We start from the raw sequence: 20,750 nt of genomic DNA, 5'->3' as shown, positions 1-20,750 counted from the left end.
TGCCCGCCCGCCCCACACGGAGACGCAATTACGTGCCCCCCCTCCCCACCACCCCCCCCCCACGTTCTTCTCCTTGCCCCCTTCCGACTCCCCCCCCCCCTTCTCCTCCTACACCTCCTCTCGAATGTTCCCGTTGACGAGCGCGCGGCATCGCAAAGAGAAGCGAGGAGGCGTGCGGGCGCGCGCGTTCGCTGCGTGCGGTTGGCTCAAACGACGGGGTGTGGGGGTGTGTGGGGTGTGCAGGGTGTGTGGGTGTGTGGGTGTGTGGGGTGTGTGGGGTGTGTGGGGTGTGTGGGGTGTGTGTGGGTGTGTGGGGTGTGTGGGTGTGTGGGGTGTGTGGGTGTGTGGGGTGTGTGGGTGTGTGGGGTGTGTGGGTGTGTGGGGTGTGTGGTGGTGTGGGGGATGTGGGTGTGTGGGGTGTGCAGGGTGTGTGGGGTGTGTGGTGGTGTGGGGTGTGTGGGGTGTGTGGGTGTGTGGGGTGTGCAGGGTGTGTGGGGTGTGTGGGGTGTGTGGGGTGTGGGGGTGTGTGGGGTGTGTGGGGTGTGTGGGGTGTGTGGGGTGTGTGGGTGTGTGGGGTGTGTGGGGTGTGTGGGGTGTGTGGGTGTGTGGGGTGTGCAGGGTGTGTGGGGTGTGTGGTGGTGTGGGGGGGTGTGGTGGTGTGTGGGGTGTGTGGAGTGTGCAGGGGTGTGGGGTGTGTGGTGGTGTGGGGGGGTGTGGTGGTGTGTGGGGTGTGTGGGGTGTGTGGGTGTGTGGGGTGTGTGGTGGTGTGGAGGGTGTGGTGGTGTGTGGGGTGTGTGGAGTGTGCAGGGGTGTGGGGTGTGCAGGGGTGTGGGGTGTGCAGGGGTGTGGGGTGTGCAGGGGTGTGGGGTGTGTGGTGGTGTGTGGGGGGTGTGGGGTGTGTGGGGTGTGTGGGGGTGTGTATGGGGTGTGTGGGTGTGTGGGGTGTGTGGGTGTGTGGGGGGTATAGGGGTGTGGTGTGTGTGAGGTGTAGGGATGTGTGGGGGTGTGGGGGTGTAAGGATGTGTGTGGGGTGTAGGGGTGTGTGGGGGGTGTGTGGGGGTGTGTGTGGGGTGTGGGGGTGTGTGGGGGTGTGTGTGGGGTGGGGGGGTGTGTGGGGGGTGTAGGGGTGTGTGGGGGGTGTAGGGGTGTGTACAGGATCTTCACCTTTGCTCGTTGCGGAACGGTGACGTCAGTGGTTTTGCACGGCGCTGCAGCGGCAAGGAACCCCGAATCCGAGTTTCGCTTTGGGGCGTTCAGCCGGTGACGAATATCCCGAACCGGTTGCCCGTGCCTCGCCTCGGTCGACTTCAGACGTCCGCTGAACGACCACCCCCGGGCGAGTCAGAGCTGGAGTCGAACCCAGGTTATCAAGGGGTGGGCCGGTCATCTTCGCGTGCGCTGGGTGTTCAGGCGTGTGGAGTGTGGTGTCTCGGCGCAGTCGACGAATGAACGCACAGCGATCGCATTATTTTAACGTTCTCTTTATTGCTGAAAGTACCGTAGGTCCAGCTAAATCGAGTAATCACGTAGCAAGTACCGACGCTAACGAAAGAGGTTTTAAATCGTTGCTTAGATTAGTGTTTAGCAGTGTAGGAGCTTGTTTTTGTTGTTGTTTAACAATGTAATGTTCCCAACATTTTGTTCCGATTGTGCTATCTGGGTCGCGTCGCGAGATGTTAAAAGAGCGGTCCGCGAAAGTTGACAATACAGAACTACCTCCGAACATACATTCAAGTGAGCCGTCGTTCACGCAGTAGCGGGCAGCACTTTTAAAATACCGTACATACATATACGTGTTGGTCAGCCACTCGGAGTACGGTGTGACACCACCATCCACCGCTTAAGGAACTGCCGATTGATTTTGTAAATGCGGGCTGGAGTAAGAAAAAAACAAGGATAAAACAACAACAGACACGCAAAAACGGCCTGGAGAAGCATTTGCGATATTAAGTTTGTATTGTTGGATTTTGGTGAGATTCAGCCAAGCCAATGAGCCCCATCGAGTGGATATGGGGGACCTCACACAGTGCACAAAAGTCAGGGCACATCGGGTTATTTCGCTGATATTAACACTGGCATTAATTGTTTATTCCCGAAGTTAATATTTTATCTATGATCATTATTAATATCGGGGTTTCTTCTTCTTCCTTTTGAGATGACATTTACAAATTGTAATAAAATTCACGAAGAATGTGTGCCGCACAACCCTCCGTCACCTCACACGGCCAGTCCATAAATCTGTCACGTGAAACAAACGTGCCGAATGTATCACTGCTTCAGCAACAAAGACAGATACAAAAATCACCCGTATAGCCTTAACAGACCGTAGGGGCAAGTGCTGTTAGCGAGAACCACCTATGACGGCCTGCACGGCACACGAGGAGGTGGTGTGACCAGCTCCACGGCCGGCCGCCTTTGTCTCCCCAGTGGCGATGTTTACACACCGTACCAGGTACTCATTGAGGCTGAGTCGACCTAGGGAATGCCCACCACCGGCTCGGGATAATCGTCACTGGTGTTGGCCATGAGCGGCAATCGAACCCGGCTCGCCGGGGTTCGGAGCGCAGCGCACTAACCGCTCCACCACCGCACCTCCACCACCGCACCTCCACCACCGCACCTCCACCACCGCACCTCCACCACCGCACCTCCACCACCGCACCTCCACCACCACACCTCCACCACCACCGCTGCACTACCACCACTACCACCGCACCACCACCGCTGCACTACCACCACCACTACCGCACCACCACCACCGCACCACCACCACCGCCACTGGTAATGTTGGGGACAGCGATCCTATCGACTCTCGCTGCCCATCTTGTCTAACAGACATCTTCTCGTGTTGCCCATCTATGTCATCACCGAAGCTGTACATGCGATAATCACTGCGGTCAGGGAGCCGATAGATGCTGTCAATCAGAATGAGGCTCTTAATCGATCCTGGAAAAATCCCATGGGCTTTGAAGCTCTCTTTTTTTTGACAAATGTCCAGTAGAGGCGACTCAGAAAGTTACAGCAGCAAAACAATAAAAAAATCGATATGAGTGCAAAGTATAGGAAATGTAAGCACATCACTAAAAATAAATAAATACGTAAACTAAACTATTACTTTTTTTATTTTACCAGCTAAAGCGCACTCAGCTATTAGTTATTTTGTCAGATGCGAATTGGCCCACAAATGATCGCTCAACGAAGTGGCTCACCATGTGGACATTTATATAACAGCGAAACAATGCTGCCGCCCCCGTAGCTTTAGTAGTGGACATCAGTGCAAAAGAGCTTCATAGCTCATCGGATTCCTCCTCCAGTAAAAATAAATATCAACATTGTGATTCGGCGTGGTGTGTCGGCTCGTCCCGTCCCTCCGCTCCGAGGTGATAGGAGGTGATGGGGGGGTGATAGGAGGTGATGGGGAGGGGGGTGATAGGAGGTGATAGAGAGGGGGGTTGATAGGAGGTGATAGAGGGGGGGGGAGGGTTGATAGGAGGTGATAGGGAGGGGGTTGATAGGAGGTGATAGGGGGGGTTGATAGGTGATAGGGAGGGGTTGATAGGAGGTGATGGGGGGGGGAGGGTTGATAGGAGGTGATAGGGAGGGGGGAGGGTTGATAGGAGGTGATAGGGGGGGTTATAGGAGGTGATAGGGAGGGGGGTGATAGGAGGGGATAAGGAGGGGACGGGTGATAGGAGGTGATAGGGAGGGTGGTGATAGGGAGGTGGGGGGATTATAGGAGGTGATAGGGAGAGTGGTTGACAAGGGGGAGGGGGCGATAGCTGCGGGGTGATGGGGGGGGGCGTAAATGATCATTATTATCGCCGTGGCTTGATGGTCACCACGCGGTGTCGTGGTGGGCGACCACGCCGGGCCCTGGGTGGCCGTACGAGAGGGCCGGCACGGACCAGCCGGGCGCGCTCCACGTGACGGCGGCCGCCGGCGTCGAGAACCCTCGCTCCGCCAGGATGGACTCGATGCTGAACGAGATCCGAGCGCTTGTTGCGTTCGTCGTGCTCCTGTTGCTGCTGCTTGTGCTGCTGCTGCTGGTGGTGATATCGTCCTCGTCGTTGTCGTTGTTGGTGATGGTGGTGATGGACGACCCACAATGGAGACCGTCTTTGTCCGCGAACACAATGGACGATGCAGAAGAGTTTATGATGCCTGTCCCTTGCTGCTGATGATGATGATGGCTATGTTGGTGGTGATGGTGGTGATGATTTAGCTGTTGTTGCTGCTGCTGATGATGATGGATTTGCTGGTCATGCTGCTGATGATGATCATAATTGTGTTGTTCCTTTTGCCCTTGCTGCTGCTGGTCATGATAGCTTTGCTGATGCTGCTGCTGTTGATGGAGGTAATTAATATGCCGCTGCTGATTACTTTGCGTCTGTTGATCTTGGTGTTGCTGCTGCGGATGACTATGCTGATACTGATGATTCTGCTGATGATGATTCTGCTGATGATCATGAGTCTGATGTTGCTGATGATGATTGCCCTGTTGCTGCTGATGCTGCTTATGAAGTTGCTGACTGCTGTTCCCACGACAAAGCATCCTACTGCTGTTCTGCTTCTGATGCTGGTGCTGATGATGCTGCTGCTGCTGATTATGCTGTTGCTGATGATGCTGCTGCTGCCTCCTCCGCCTACGAAAGTTCCCATTCTCAAATAGTTCGAACATGTTTTCACATCCTGCAGAAAATGTCCAAAAATTCCCTTTGCCCTGACCGCTTCCTCCTGGCCTTGGCACCTGTGAAGACAACGACAAAGGTCCCCCGGATAGCCTTCACGGAACGTTGGGGGCAAGTGCTGCGAGCAGAAGCAGAATCAGAAGTTTATTATCCGAGTAAATTGCCCATTGAGCCATGACAACTCCGTTTTGAAGGGTGACTCGGCCAACAGACAAACACGGCAGCGAGAAGTTAATAAACTAAATATACAAAATATATATAAAGTTGAATTCAACCAAATGATCTTGGTTGTTCGGGCACCCGGTAAGGATGGCCCCCGGTAGACTCCCCCTGGAACTCTACCGGGCAGCAGCAGCAGCAGCGACGTCCCATTGGGCAAAGGCCCCGGGGCCGGCCCAGGACCACGCTGCTGCTGGCGGTGGGACGACGTCGCTCGGCTGGCCTGGACACTCCTGGGAATTCCCCCAGGACGAGCTCGAGGCTGTGTATAATGTAGTGTATAGTGTAGTGTATAATGTAGTGTATAGTGTAGTGTATAGTGTAGTAGTGTATAGTGTAGTGGTGGGACGACGTCGCTCGGCTGGCCTGGACACTCCTGGGAATTCCCCCAGGAAGAGCTCGAGGCTGTGTATAATGTAGTGTATAGTGTAGTGTATAGTGTAGTGTATAGTGTTATAGTGTAGTAGTGTATAGTGTTATAGTGTAGTAGTGTATAGTGTAGTGTATAGTGTTGTAGTGTATAGTGTAGTGTATAGTGTAGTAGTGTATAGTGTAGTAGTGTATAGTGTAGTGTATAGTGTTGTAGTGTATAGTGTAGTGTATAATGTTGTAGTGTATAGTGTAGTGTATAGTGTAGTGGTGGGACGACGTCGCTCGGCTGGACTGGACACTCCTGGGAATTCCCACAGGAATAACTCGAGGCTGTGTATAATGTAGTGTATAGTGTAGTGTATAGTGTTGTAGTGTATAGTGTAGTGTATAATGTAGTGTATAGTGTTGTCGTGTATAGTGTAGTATATAGTGTAGTGTATAATGTTGTAGTGTATAGTGTAGTGGTGGGACGACGTCGCTCGGCTGGCCTGGACACTCCTGGGAATTCCCCCAGGAAGAACTCGAGGCTGTGTATAATGTAGTGTATAGTGTAGTGTATAATGTAGTGTATAGTGTTGTAGTGTATAGTGTTGTAGTGTATAGTGTAGTGTAGTGTATAGTGTAGTGTATAGTGTAGTGTATAGTGTAGTGGTGGGACGACGTGGCTCGGCTGGCCTGGACACTCCTGGGAATTCCCCCAGGAAGAGCTCGAGGCTGTGTATAGTGTAGTGTATAATGTAGTGTATAATGTAGTGTATAATGTAGTGTATGATGTAGTGTATAATGTAGTAGTGTATAGTGAATAGTCTAGTGTATAATGTAGTGTATAGTGCAGTGTATAGTGCAGTGTATAGTGCAGTGTATAGTGCAGTGTATAGTGTAGTGTATAGTGTTTTAGTGTATAGTGTTGTAGTGTATAGTGCAGTGTGTAGTGTAGTGTATAGTGTAGTAGTGTATAGTGTAGTGGTGGGACGACGTCACTCGGCTGGCATGGACACGCCTGGGAATTCCCCCAGAAAGAGCTCGAGGCTGTGTATAGTAGTAGTGTATAATGTATAGTATAGTAGTGGTGTATAGTAGTTTATAGTGTAGGAATAGTGTATAGTAGTGTATAATGTAAAGTAGTGCATACTGTATAGTATGTAGTGTAGTAATAGTATATAGTGTAGTAATAGTGAATAGTATGTATAGTGTAGTAATAGTGTATAGTCGTGTATAGTGTAGTAATAGTGTATAGTATGTATATAGTGTAGTAGTAGTGTATAGTGTATAGTATGTATAGTGTAGTAATAGTGTATAGTATGTATAGTGTAGTAATAGTGCATAGTATGTATAGTGTAGTAATAGTGTAGTAATCGTGTATAGTGTAGTGTAGACGTGTGTATAGTAGTGTATAGTGTAGTAGTAGTGTATAGTGTAGTAATCGTGTATAGTATGTATAGTGTAGTGGTAGTGTATAGTGTAGTGTAGAAGTGTGTATAGTAGTGTATAGTGTAGTAATTGTGTATAGTGTGGTGTAGAAGTGTGTATAGTAGTGTATAGTGTAGTAGTAGTGTATAGTGTAGTAATCGTGTATAGTGTAGTGTAGAAGTGTGTATAGTAGTATATAGTGTAGTAGTAGTGTATAGTGTAGAAGTGTGTGTATAGTGTAGTGTAGTAGTGTGTATAGTAGTGTATAGTGTAGTAGTAGTAGTGTATAGTGTAGTAATCGTGTATAGTGTAGTGTAGAAGTGTGTATAGTAGTGTATAGTGTAGTAGTAGTGTATAGTATGTATAGTGTAGTAGTAGTGTATATTGTAGTAATCGTGTATAGTATGTATAGTGTAGTAGTAGTAGTGTATAGTGTAGTGTAGTAATGTAGTTCTAGAGTCTGTCGCTAGGAGAAAGAGGAGTGCAGACCGCTGCTGCCGCCGCGACCTTCACCGGGACAAGCGGACCGAGCGAACGAGCAAGCGATCTCACAAAACAAGTGCGCACATTGGCACGTGTGTCGTTTCGAGCGTCCGCCAACCGATTCCTCCTTAACGGAATAACGGCGATGGCAGAGGCGGCGATCCCCGGAGAGGAGACGTTGACCGGTCGTGTTACAACGCCTTCGAGCCAAGTGTGTTTGCGTACGGCATCTCAGAGTCGTGATGGGAAACAACCAAACAAAAGAATCAGGCGCGCTTCGCCGATTGTCTGGGATGTTGTTGTTGTTGTTTGTAACGAGCGATCTTTGGGCAATTGCCCTGTCAATATGGGCATGCCGTCGGCCGTCCAGCCAGCCTCGCCAGGGACGGGTGGATTTGAGAAACCAGCGAACGAGGGAAGGAACGCGGCCCAATGTTTGGCCGGTCGCGGGTTGATGGGGTAGGTTGGGGATGGGATGGGATCAGTGCCGGATGATCCCAGTAGCACAAGTAGCTGCATATGTAGCTACTTGTGCCGGATGATCTTAGTAGCACAAGTAGCTACAGATGCAGTAGCTACACGCCCCGCACTTTGATGGGACCCGCGCTAAATGCTTTCAAGCTATCAATTCCGGTTCAGTGATTCTGCACTTGCTCTATTACTATAGTACTATACCGCCTTCAACTTTTACGAACGACCGGGTGTTTAAGGTTAGCGATTTGTCGTATTATCTGGCTGTATAGCAAACGAAAAAATACAATTACTTTGACTTAAAGCTTTCGTGACTGCAGGAATTAATATTTTATTTTTATTATGTTTTCTCTACGTGGCTTTACCGAAAGCCCCCCTCCCCCCCCCCCCAAAAAAATACAATGACTTTACCATGCAAGTTAAATAAAATGACGTGTTTTAATATTTACGTGTTTTGTGTTATTTAATTAAAATTTAGGGGGGGGGGGGCCTTCATAACAACATATGCTACGGGCCCCGCACCGGCTTCGTCCGGCAACTGGATGGGATTGCGGAGCGCGTGGCACGTGGCGCGTGGCACGAACTCGCCTTGCGGAAGCAGCTGTTGAGGGAGAGGTTGTGCCGCACAGAGTTTTGCCACGCCTGCTGGCGGCAAGCGGTGCCCGAGCGGTAGAAGGGGAAGCTGCAGCGAATGAAGTCGTAGATGTCGGCGAGAGTGAGGCGACGCTCTGGGCTCTGCCGGATCGCCATGGCGATCAGAGCCACGTAGCTGCGTTTGGTTGGGAGGGGAGGGGGGTGCACAGGGAATCGGAATCGTCAGAATATTTATGCTGGAGAAAATCCGATGAGCTGTAAAGCTTTTTTATTTGCACAGATGTCCAGCTGGAACCGGTGAGAGAGAGAGAGACGGCGAGACAAGCGAGCCACGAGGTGGAAGAGTTTAGGGGTTGATGCACAGAGAATCAGAATCATCAACATATTTATGCTGGAGAAAATCCGATGATCCGTAAAGCTTTTTGATTTGCACAGATGTCCAGCTGGGACCGGTGAGAGAGAGAGAGAGAGACGTCGAGACAAGCGAGCCACGAGGTGGAAGAGTTTAACACGTCCGTAGTAGGGCCTTCGCGACCAATATTATCCATAACGGAGATGTTTGGAGTTAGATCGCGTAAACATAAATGTGTCGTTAAACCCGCCACCACCCGACACAGCCAATTGCTAAGGTTGGTCGCGTAAACAAAAACGTGCCAATTAGTTACTAGTTCGCTGGTGATTATGAAGGTGTAAGAGGTGAGTGGATTGGTGGATCACGAGGATAATTGTGGAAATCTTATGGAACACACACGGAGGGGCGGGCGAGAGGCGACGCATTGTACGCCGCGAGAGACGATCTAGAAGGGGTTGCTGGATCACGGACAGATTCGTGAAAACTTCAGAATCCCACACCTAAACATGTTAAAACCAATCACCATTCATCACGATCATCCCCATCATCACGATTCTCACCATCATCACGATCCTCTCACCATCATCATCACGATCCTCGCCGTCATCACGATTCTCACCATCATCACGATCATCCCCATCATCACGATCCTCTCACCATCATCATCACGATCCTCTCACCATCATCATCACGATCCTCTCGCCATCATCACGATCCTCACCACCATCATCATCACGATCCTCACCATCATCACGATCTTCTCACCATCATCACGATCCTCTCACCATCATCACAATCCTCTCACCATCACCACGATCCTCACCACCATCACGATCCTCTCACCATCATCACGATCCTCTCACCACCATCATCACGATCCTCACCATCATCACGATCCTCACCATCATCACGATCCTCTCACCATCACCGCGATCAAGCGACACCTGCCTCTGCCCCGTGACCCTCATCCAATGAGCCTTCCCACACATCACGTGACCTCAAAGTGCCCCTAGCCTGGCACGAGGGTCGCCGTCACTCCTCCGAGTGGCGGCGACTGGGAGCGGTGGTGCAGCGGTTAGCGCTACGAGCCCTGCGACCCGAACTCTGATCCCGGCTCGCAGGCCCGCATCGGATCTGTACCTGGGCCTCTCCCCTAGGTCGCCTCAGCCTCAAATGAGTAACCCGGTGCTGTGTGGAGCAAACGTTGCCACGGGGGAGACAAAGGCGGCCGGGCGTAGTGCCGGCTAACCCCACCCCCTCAGTGTGCCGTGCCTGCCTTCATAGGTGCTGCTCGCTAACGGCACTTGCCACAACAATCTGTTGAGGCTATAAGGGGATCTTTGTATTGTGTGGTGTATGTATGCATGCGCATGCGAGTGTGCACGCACGGTTTGTGAGTTTTTGTGTTGATGGTGATCGGGCCTCACTCAATAGCTGCTCCGCGAGCAGCGTTTGCCCCAACATTCTGCTGAAGGTTATACGGGGGACCTTTGCTGTTGTGTGTGCACGTACCTCTGTGTACTTGCACATACCTGTACGTACCTGTGTGTACTTGCACGTACCTGTATGGCGGTCTCGATCTTTTATCGTCGCCGTCTTCCAACCCATCATCGTCGTCGAAGTTAAAGCAGTTGTAAGGGTACTGGGTGTGGTTGAACATCGTGGGGCGGCGATGATTGATTCGGAGGATCACGTTGCTGCTGCTGATGATGATTGTGATGAACCGTCATCAATATTAAATGATGCGCTTAAGACGGAATCCGTGACGAATGTGAATACATACTGTGATGATGGTGATTGTTATTTTGAAATGTAATGACTGGTACTGCAATGTGTAATGACGAAGAGCTCCGTGTTTATTGATACTGATAAATTATAACGATGAAGGTGATGATGATTATAATGAAACTTCGCGACGGATAATAACCAAAAGTTGTGATTATGATGATGATGACGACGATTTTTGATGATTATTTATGTGGCAATATTAACATGCTGCTGCTTATTGCGACCTCTCAAATAATGTTGGTGATGATGATGATGTTGATGATGTTGGTGGCGATGATGATGGCATTGATAAGAGCGCCGCCCAAAACTGCTGCGACCATTAATGCCAAGGTAGATGATGATAGCGATGGTGCTGCTGATGATGTTGGTGGTGATGATGATGGTTGGTTTGTTGCAGATGCTGTGTGGGATGAACGGGCAGGGGCAGGATGATCACACGTGGGGCCCTGGAGTTACTGAGTGAGCGCAGAGCGTCGCGCGGGGTTTATATCGAGGGGAGCGAATCCGCCGCAAACCCCCCCCCCCCCCTCCACAAGCCCACAAAGACAAAGCTCCCCCCGTATAGCCTCCACATAGCTGTTGGGGCAAGTGCTGTTAGAGAGCACCTTTGGTGTTTGAATGGCCACATCGGTGACGCGCGTGTGAACTGATCCCCGCATATCGCGTAGGTCGACTCAGCCTTAAATTATTTACCTGTCTGTGCTGTGTAAACAAACGCGCACGCACACATACATAAAAGGTCGGCATTGGGGGAGATAAAGGCGGTCGGGAGTGGTGCTGGCCACCCACCTCACCTCGTCGCGTCCCGTAGGGCCTTCGTTGATTGTCTCGGCTGAGTCGACCTAGGGTTAGGCCACAGCACAGGTGCAGAGATTCGTCATCGACGTTGGCCGTGAGCGCTCCCCTCACACGTGAACACACACAAAGACAAAGATAAAGATTCCCCGTATAGCCTTAGACTGTAGGGGCAAGTCCTGTTAGCGAGCACCTATAAAGGCCGGCACGGCACACGAGGGGGTGGGTGACCAACACCACGCCCGGTCGCCTTTGTCTCCCTAGTGGCGATGTCTACACATTGCACCAGGTACTCATTTGAGGCTGAGTCGACCTAGGGGAGGCCCAGTCCCGGTTCAGATAATCATCACCGGTGTTGGCCGTGAGTGGGAATCGAACGCGGGTCGCCACGTTCGTAGCGAAGCGGAGCGCTAACCGCTACACTACCGCTCCCCACACGGGAGCATACACACACGAAGACAGACACACACACACTTTGACGCGCACTCGCCTTCACATATTTAATGTATAATCATGTCATGCATGCATGCACACACGCTCACACACACACACGCGCACACAATGTGACACACGCTCCCACACACGAACACGCGCACACACACACACGCGCGCGTACACGCACGGATACATACGCGTGTAGTAAAACATATAAACAGAGACAAAGACAAAGATTCCCCGTGTAGCCTTTACAGACTTTTGGGACAAGCGCTGTTAGCGAGCACCTTTGAAGGCCGGCACGGCACACAAAGGGGCGGGTGGTGCAGCAACACATCCGGCTGCCTTTGTCTCCCCAGCGGCGATGTTTACACACCGCACCAGGTACTCATTTGAGGCTGAGTCGACCTAGGGGATGCCCAGGCCCGGCTCAGATAATCATCACCGGTGTTGGCCGTGAGCGGGAATCGAACCCCGTGTGGCCGGGTTCGTAGCGCAGCGCACTAACCGCTACACACAGTCCCACGCACACACGCGCACACACAGTCTCACGCACACACGCGCACACACAGTCCCACGCACACACGCGCACACACAGTCTCACGCACACACGCGCACACACAGTCCCATGCACACACGCGCACACACAGTCCCACGCACACACGCGCACACACAGTCCCACGCACACACGCGCACACACAGTCCCACGCACACACGCGCACACACAGTCCCACGCACACACGCGCACACAAAGTCTCACGCACACAGCGATACCAGCTCCCTTTCCCACAGTCCGGGCAATTCACGCACTCAGGGGAGCGAGGAGGAGAGACGACGAGGAACGAGAATGTGTGTGTGTGTGTGCGAGACTTCGTGGGGGGTGTTTATGAAATGCGTTGGTTCGTTGGTGACGGCTGGTTGAGTTGATGTGCTGGCTGATTAATTGGTCAGCTGGTCAATCGATTGGTTTAGTTGGCTGTCTGTATCAGGCTGGCCCAGTAATCACGGCGACGCTGGGGCCAGTGGTTGGAACCGTTGGGGATCAACGTTGGCCCAACGTTCCAAGTTTGTAGGGTTGCCCTGGTCGATGGGTTAATCGTTTTACCTGGTTGGTTGATGGATTCCTCGGTGAATTCATTATATTCCATCGAAGGAGCGCAGACTGCACTGGTTTACTACAGGGTCCAGTGAGTGTGGGGATGATTGATGGCGGGGTTTTGTAATTTATTCCTTTTTGTTGATTCGGGGGGTTGTAAACATAACAACGGGGGGAAACAAAGGCGGCCGGGCGTGGTGTTGGTCACCCATCCGCTCGCGTGTTGTTCGGGCCTTCATATGTTGTGCTCGCTTGCTCACAGCACTTGCCCCAACAGCCTGTATTGACTATACGGGGGATCTTTGTCTGTGTCTTTGTAGCTGTCCACGTGTTTGCGCGCGCGCGCGTGTATGTGTAATGTTGTGGAGTTCACGGCCAACACCAGTGGCGATTATCTATACCGGTCTTGAGGCGTCCCCTAGGTCGACTCAGCCTCAAATGAGTACCTGGTGCGGTGTGTAAAACCATCGCCACTGCGGAGACAAAGGCGGCCGGGCGTGGTGCTGGCCACCCACCCCCTCGTGTAGCCGTGGTCCGGCCTTCATAGGGGGTGCTACTCGCTAACAGCACTTGCCCCAACACACGCGCTCACAAAGACAAAGGTACCCTTCCCCTCCCCCCCCCGTACAGCCCTTTAGCAAACTGTTGGTGTGGCCAACACCACGCCCCGGCCGTCTTTGTCTCCCCAGTGGCAATGTTTGTTACACATCCGCAATAGGTACTCAATGTTAATGTTGGCGGTGTTCGTTTTAGACGTATGCCGGGGTCTGTCTCTTCACCCGGCACGCCACATCCAGTATACATCCAATACATCCTGTGGCTGTGGATACTATTCGCGGCGTTCCAAAGATCCGGAAAATATTCCGTGAGAAATTAAAACCTCGGTTATAATAACTCCACGTCTCTCTCCCCGTACAACACGCGGTAGGACCCTTTGCTTTGCCTTTTTCACCACGCTCAGGGATTCTTCTTCTTCGTACTATTATTATTTTGTTAAACACAGCCACAGGCTCTCTCGTCATGTGTGGTCTGGGGAGGAGAGAGAGTTCACGGAGAGGGAGGGAGAGAGAGGGGGCAGCATACGGGAGAGAAGTCTGGAGCGTTAACAGTGGGTGCCCGTCGTCCACGATCAAACCATTGCTGGATGAAGGCCTCCCAAAGCTGTTGCTCACACTCTGGTGACACGCAAACAACGCTAACAAGTGGCGGTGGCGTCACCACGGCGCACGTGCCAGGCTAGGTGCACGCGTGAAGTGTCAAACGCCCGCTGGGAGGAGGTCACGGGTGCCATGGGTCGACCGACCGAGATGACTGTGCCAACTTGCTGTGTTTTTAGCAAACTGTTGGTGTAGCCAACACCACGCCCCGGCCGCCTTTGTCTCCCCAGTGGCAATGTTTGTTACACATTCGCAATAGGTGCTCAATTGAGGCTGAGTCGACCTAGGGGAGGGGTGGCCCAGAACCGGTTTTAATATTCGTCATTGACGTTGATGGCCGTGAGCGGAAATCGAACCCGGGTCACCAGGTTAGTAGCGCAGCACGCTAACCGCTCCACGATCGCTCCACGACTATACACCCACTACTACACAGCTACTAATACACACTCACTACTACACAGCTACTAATACACACTCACTACTACACAGCTACTAATACCCACTACTAAACACCCACTCCCACGCACCCACTAAAATCTTGATTACCGCTACCCGCTCTACCTTACCGCTCCCCACACACAACACTGGAATTTAAATTTAAAAAAATTCCAGGCAAGGCCCGCTGGAGCTATGTAGCTCTTTTTGCGGAAGCGACCTGACCACAATTTATAGCTCAACAAAAGTGGCTTTTTCGTCATGTAGACGATTTATCGCAGCCAAATAAAATCCACACGACCAAGAGGAGAGAGACACGCAAACTCCAAATATACAGCAGGCGCCAGGGTTGAGATCGACCCCCACGACCTCTTGTATACCAGGCGAGGGAGTTAACATTTCGCCAAAGTCTCTCACACACTCACATGTACGGTCTACTTGTAGAGTACAGCATTAAACCAACATGGACATCGTTGCGTTAAACTACAATATGCGCCGTATAGGCTCTGACATGCTCCTGTCGTAGGAATTTGGAATTTGCAACACGCCAACACAGGATGAGCACACCTGAGAACCTGGGTTCGACTCCAGCTTGCGAGTGATTCAAAACCGGCTTCTAAGCCCGGTCACCAATGACTGCACACACAAACGCCACACCGCATTGCATCGAATTCTGTACTCGATTGGGATTAAAATTCCACTTTGAAATGAATCCAACAAATAGATGGCATTGTCACGAAGGGTAAAGGCGCAGTCCTGCAAATTGCTCGCTCACGCCACTGCTGGCGGAACGGCTTCCCGTCAGAGGGAGCTGTAGAGAAGTCCCATCTCTCGAGAGAGAGATGGTGGTTTTGGGGGCCCAACTCTTCCACACCTTCATTTAATTCGCATAGCCCCTTGACCAAGTGAGCTGAACAAAGAGTGAACTATATGTAAGGCGAGAATAGTGTGACGATGAGATGAGTTGGTGAGAAGTGCGTGACGAGTATGATGCTGCTTGACGACGCGTGAACTAAACGAGGATGACGGTCGACGATGAGCGGTGAACGATGGGCGAGTGTGATGACGAATGGGTGGGGAAGTCGTGGAGAGGGAAGGTGTGTTGATGGTGGGTTTGACCTCGTCTCGGAAGAGGCGGGAGTGACCCGCACGACCACACGCGACTTGCCACCGATCGACTAACTGGACCGTGGAGTCGACCCGTGCAGTCCGCGCTCCTTCAACGGCATTTAATGAACTCGCCAAACGGGTTCGAGCAACCAACCAGGTGTACCGATGAATCCACCAAACCAACTCGACAACCAGGTGACCGGCAAACGTGGAACGTTGCGCGAACGACGATCCCAACGGTTCCAATCATATTATTTGGGTGTTTCGCTAAAGTCACGTAGATAGTTTCAAAGAAAATAACAACTGTTGGGTGGACAGAGGCAGTGACGATCGGGGTCGGGGGGGGATGGGGGGGGGGAGCAGTGGCGCAGTGATTAGCGCACCGCGCTACGAAACCTTGCAATCCCAGAGCCCGATTGCCCCATCCCGCGACCAACATCAACTAACGAATATTTCAAACCGGTCATGGGCCTCCCTTAAGTAGGCTCAGCCTCACATGAGAAATTTAAATTAGTTTAAAGTTCGATCCGGTGTGTGAACATCAGCACTGATGAGACAAAGGCGGCCGGGCGCGGTGTTAGCCATCCCACACCGTCGTGTGCCGGGTGTCGTCCTTCATTCGGGCTATCGGGTGGATCTTCGTCTTTGGTGCTGAATAAAACTTTCATATTGCCAAGCCGGGAGATTGTATGGACCCGGCGACCTCTGCTAAATGATTATTTTTATTACTGGTATTATTATTATTATCTGTTTCATTATTATTTTTATTACAATATACCGAGCGAGCGCTGGAATTCGACGGATTCCAACTCCTCTTTGCTAGATCCCAGGGTCCCCCGCGCGTGAGAATTTAAATGAGAGCGCCTCTCCCAGAGAGTCCCCAGAGCCGCTGTGAGTTCCTCAAAGAGACGGGGGGAGAGAGAGAAGGGGTGGGGGGAGAGAGACGAGAGAGATGCAGGAGATGGAGGAGAAAACCTCCACGCTAATGTTTGTTTATCCGCGAGGCGGCTGGGGAGAATCAAGAGGACCGGCCCCAGTTACAATAACACTATTAGAGCAGGGCTCTCCAAACTTTCCACGCTGCCAAGCCCCCAGATTTCCCCTCCTTTAATTAAAAGTCGCCACCCCTCTCTCCCTCTCTGCGTCTTCCCACCGTTCCCCGATGCCCCCTCCCCGATGTTCGCTCGTCTCACCAGCTCCCCATCTTCACCTCCACTACCACCACCACCAAAGACAAATATCCCCCGTGCAGCCTTAGCATATTGTTGGGGCAAGTGCTGCTCATGAGCAACTATGAAGGCCAGGGCGGCACACGAAGGAGTGGGTGACCAGCACCGCCACCACCAACACCACCAACACCACCACCACCTCCTCCGTCTCTCCCATGCGAGGCGTCGTTCGTCCGGCGGCTTTGGGCGTTGAGGCCGATGCCGTCTCGTGCGAGCGTCGCAACCCCGGGAGGGGGGTTCAGCAGACGGGGGGCGCTTTCCCATGAATTACGCTGGCAATCATTGTAATTGGCAGAGCAAAGAAAGCAAATAGCGTGGTGGCGGTAATAGTGGCGGTGGTGGTGGTGGTGGTGGTCGCGGCGGCCCGAGTGCTTTGGGACAGTCATCTCAGTCAGTCGACTCGTGACAAAGGTGGCCTGGGGCGTGGTGTTATACGGTGGGTCGGGGGGGGGGGGTACCTTTGTCGTTGTGGGCGCGTGCGTGTGTATACGCCGGGCGGCGAAAACACAGCAAGTTGGCACAGGTGGGTGCATCGGCCAGTCATCTCAATCGGCCGACCCGTGGCACCCGTGACCTCCTGCCAGCGGGCGTTCGACACTGCACGCGGCCTTAACGTGCACATAGCCTGGCACAAAGCGCCGCGGTGACGTCACCGCCACTGAAGTGGCGAGTGTCGGTTGCTGTTGCTCGTAATTGGTAGCGGGCGGTTGGTAGTGGAACGTTGAACTTCTTTCGCACCGTACGTAGCCAACCGTGCTGATCGGAAGTGCGGGTGAAGGACACCACGTGGTGGTGGTGGTAGCTGTGGTGCACGTTGAATATTTGCTCATCGGCAGGGCGAGGGTTTGCGAGTAATCGCGAAGCCTGCGCTTGACCATGAGCTGATGCTGCTTGCACTGGCTGGAACCGTGAGCGAAGAACTGCAAAAAAAAACATTAGTTTGTCTAGTTTTATTTATTTATTTATTCCGCACGTAGCAAATTACGCAGTAGGAAGAGTAATAATGAGAGACAAAAAAAATGATATTTTGGTTTTCTTGCAAACACGAACGGTCTTGTAACACCCCCTCCACCCCACGCACGAGGATGCATCGAGTATTTGAGTCGTGATCACCGACAAGGCGGAGATGACCAGGCCCGGTGCTGGCCGAGCGGGCGGTCTCTTCCCCCCGTGGCTGCTCCACCGGCCGTCTGGAACTCTCTCTCGTTGCTCGGCGCACACTCGCACGCCGCTGCGCTGCGCTGTTATGGAGCACCTGACGTTATACAGTGTGTGGGGGGGTCCAATTTCGCCGAGTTTGAATTTTTAGTAAATCACCAGATTTGGTAAAAAAAAAACACGTGGTAAATATCGCCCCACCTACCCCTCCCCCACGTACTGGCAACCTACAGCTGTCACCTGTCAATGAAACTCATTTTTATTATGACACACACTTTTATAGAACTCGCCCTGTTGTCTCTTTGTATTCTTGCAAATCTTATGACGCTCAATATCTTCGGATGTACGAATTCCTAACGAGGTGAAACGTTCTAGACAGACCCGTGGTCGCGCGTGACAATTCAAGATTTTGTTTAAAAAAAAAGAAATCGGGCCAGGTCCCAGCGGGTAAAGTTTTTTTTCAATTCACACACTTTTATTTACACTCCAATGTAGAACATACATTATTTTGACCCCAGAAATAATCACATATGATGTGCTGATTATAATCGGGTGGTTTCCTTTCGAGATGTTTAATTTTCTTAATGCAAGCCACCCACTTTTATTCAGCACCTCAAATTTGATTATTTCTGGGGTCAAAATATGTTTTCTACTTATGAGTGGAATTAAACGTGTGTGCATTTTAACCTAATTGATCTAAATCAAAAAACTAATTTCTCTAAAAAAACGCTTTTTGCGTTCAATTTGTCCTCCTTCCCTCGGCACACCGATTCGCACGGCTGGCTCCGTACGGTGCGAAAGAAGTTGAACATACACGCGTACATACAAACATCTCTCTGCTATTCTATGTAGAACTTCTTTCTCACCGTACGTAGCCAACCGTGCTAATCGGAGGTGCGCGGGGGGAAGAACAACAAACTAAGCTTTTGATGACGTGGCGTCGCTTGATTTACACCGCAAATCTGTGGCGAAACGTCGCACAAATGATATCCGAAAAAACACATCGATTGGCTTGTTCTCCCACGTGACACCTTGATTGGCCCCTACGTATGTATGTTGCATTTCTTTCACACCGTACGCAGGAGGTGCGCATGGTGACTGCAGCAGCAGCCGAAGTAGCAGCGATGTGGTTCAGGAGCTCGATGTCACCAATGTGGAGGTCTCCTGCTGCTGCTGCTGCTGGCCACGACGAGAGGGCTTGAGCAGAGAGACAGAGGGAAAGAGTTCGTGTCGTGTCGCGCAGACCGAAGTGGGTTGACTTTGTGGGTCCATAGCCTCTGGGTTGCATGGCCACAGTCGCACTGCTGTGGCTCGTCTTGGCTGTAACGCTAAGTATTTCTAGGGCTCTCTATGTATATATATGTGTCTCCATGTGTCTGTATGTATCCCTATGCGTCTATGGATCTCCACGTATCTTTATCTTCTTGCGTATGGCAGCGATGTGGTTCAGGAGCTCGATGTCACCAATGTGGAGGTTTCACTGCTGCTGCTGCTGGCCACAACGAGACGGCTTCAGCAGACACAGAGAGAGTTCGCGTCGTTTTGAAGCTCCTCCCCCTCCTCCGTTGAAGGTGCTGCTACGAAAAAGGGCCATTGCCCGAAACGTCGCCTATGGCGTGCCTATATTTATTTATTTTTGCCCATTCGACGGGAGTTCGCTCCGTCGCTGTGGAAACGCGGCGCGCCCGGCGATTGGCCTCACGCCCGCGGTTACCAAATGCGCAGAACCGTTGAGGGGTTTCACTGCCGTTCTGATTAAAAAAAAACTTTTCAGTACATCATCACCCCTGTCCACACAGGAGCCCACGCCATTCTAAGCGTCCCCCGCAACGCTATTGCACAGTCACGCCAACGCGCGCGGCGCTCGAGTGGAAAGGGGACGGACGGACGGACGGAATTTTTGCCTCTGCGCTGGCGCACCGCGCGCGCCCACCACTTAATTTGCAAAAGCGCCAAATTGATGCCCCCCTCCTCCCCCCATGGCCCCCGCGTGCCCCCCATCGTGTGACTAAAAAAACCCCCAACAACCCCGATGCTATGATTTGTCAATTTGGTTGTTGAGATAGGTCACGTGACCCGCTGACCAAGTATATAAACAAATTACTCGGCGACCCTTGCCGCTGCTGCGTTGCCAGTTTGTGCACGAGCACAAACAGCAGCAACAACAACAATAACAACAACAACTTAACCGTCGCATCCGGGTTATTTTCCCACTGTGCACACCGAGCCGTGCCACTTACGTCACGAGCAAAGATTGAGTCACCAAGCCACCGCCACTGGCCCTGCTTGGCCCCGAGCCCGAGTCAGACGTCTTCTGGTGAGGGCAGCAGCCTCCCTCGCCTGGTACGACGCAGGAGGTCGTGGGCTATACCCAGACCCTGGAAACCTGCTGCTGTATATTTGGAGTTTGCGTGTACGTCTCTGCCCGTGGTCGCGTGGATTTTTCTCCGGGTCCTCCGGTTTTTCCCCTCCACATTTAGAATCAACATCACGCGCTCAGAGCATTCGACTGCTGTACATTGCCACGTGATGATGATGATGATGATAAGCCCACTTCATCGAGCTATCATTTCGTGGCCAGGTCGCTTCTGAAAAAGCGCTACACAGCGTAGTTGGGCTTTACCTGGTAAATAAAAACAAATAATTTGCTAAAAAAAATGAACAGCTTAGCTATAGCGTAGCTTCGCATCACCGTTTGGTTCGGCCTTGGCACGGTGGCAAATAGTCGGTGGGGAAAATAAATAAATAAAAACCTCCCGTGCCGTTTGGGAGCCGTGCTGGCTCAGCTCGCGTGTGTCAGTGAGGGGCTTTAAGGGGCATTATCTCGCCGTGGGACGGCTGGGCCAAACCAGAGGCAAAAAAAATCCAAACCCACCCCCACCCCCCACCCCCCATGGCTTCATCACCTCGCGGCACATCACCCGCCACGCCTACATCGACCACCATCGACAACAAAAG

At 52.0% G+C, this 20,750-nt stretch overlaps 1 protein-coding gene across 1 annotated transcript; it reads right to left on the bottom strand.

Moving 5' to 3' along the window:
• Positions 1 to 8,097: 8,097 nt before the first annotated feature.
• On the bottom strand, positions 8,098 to 10,857 carry LOC116949500 (forkhead box protein L3-like). The gene is made up of 2 exons (XM_032966879.2): positions 10,152 to 10,857; positions 8,098 to 8,412 (listed from the first exon to the last, which is right to left on the bottom strand). The coding sequence occupies exons 1-2, from the start codon at positions 10,247 to 10,249 to the stop codon at positions 8,151 to 8,153; spliced, it is 360 nt and encodes a 119-aa protein (XP_032822770.2). The 5' UTR covers positions 10,250 to 10,857; the 3' UTR covers positions 8,098 to 8,150.
• Positions 10,858 to 20,750: the final 9,893 nt, after the last annotated feature.

Source organism: Petromyzon marinus, chromosome 37 (assembly GCF_048934315.1).
Source record: "Petromyzon marinus isolate PM22_M1 ecotype Great Lakes invasive population chromosome 37, UKy_Petmar_22M1.pri1.0, whole genome shotgun sequence".
NCBI lineage: Eukaryota > Metazoa > Chordata > Hyperoartia > Petromyzontiformes > Petromyzontidae > Petromyzon > Petromyzon marinus.
This window is presented reverse-complemented; position numbering and strand designations above follow the sequence as displayed.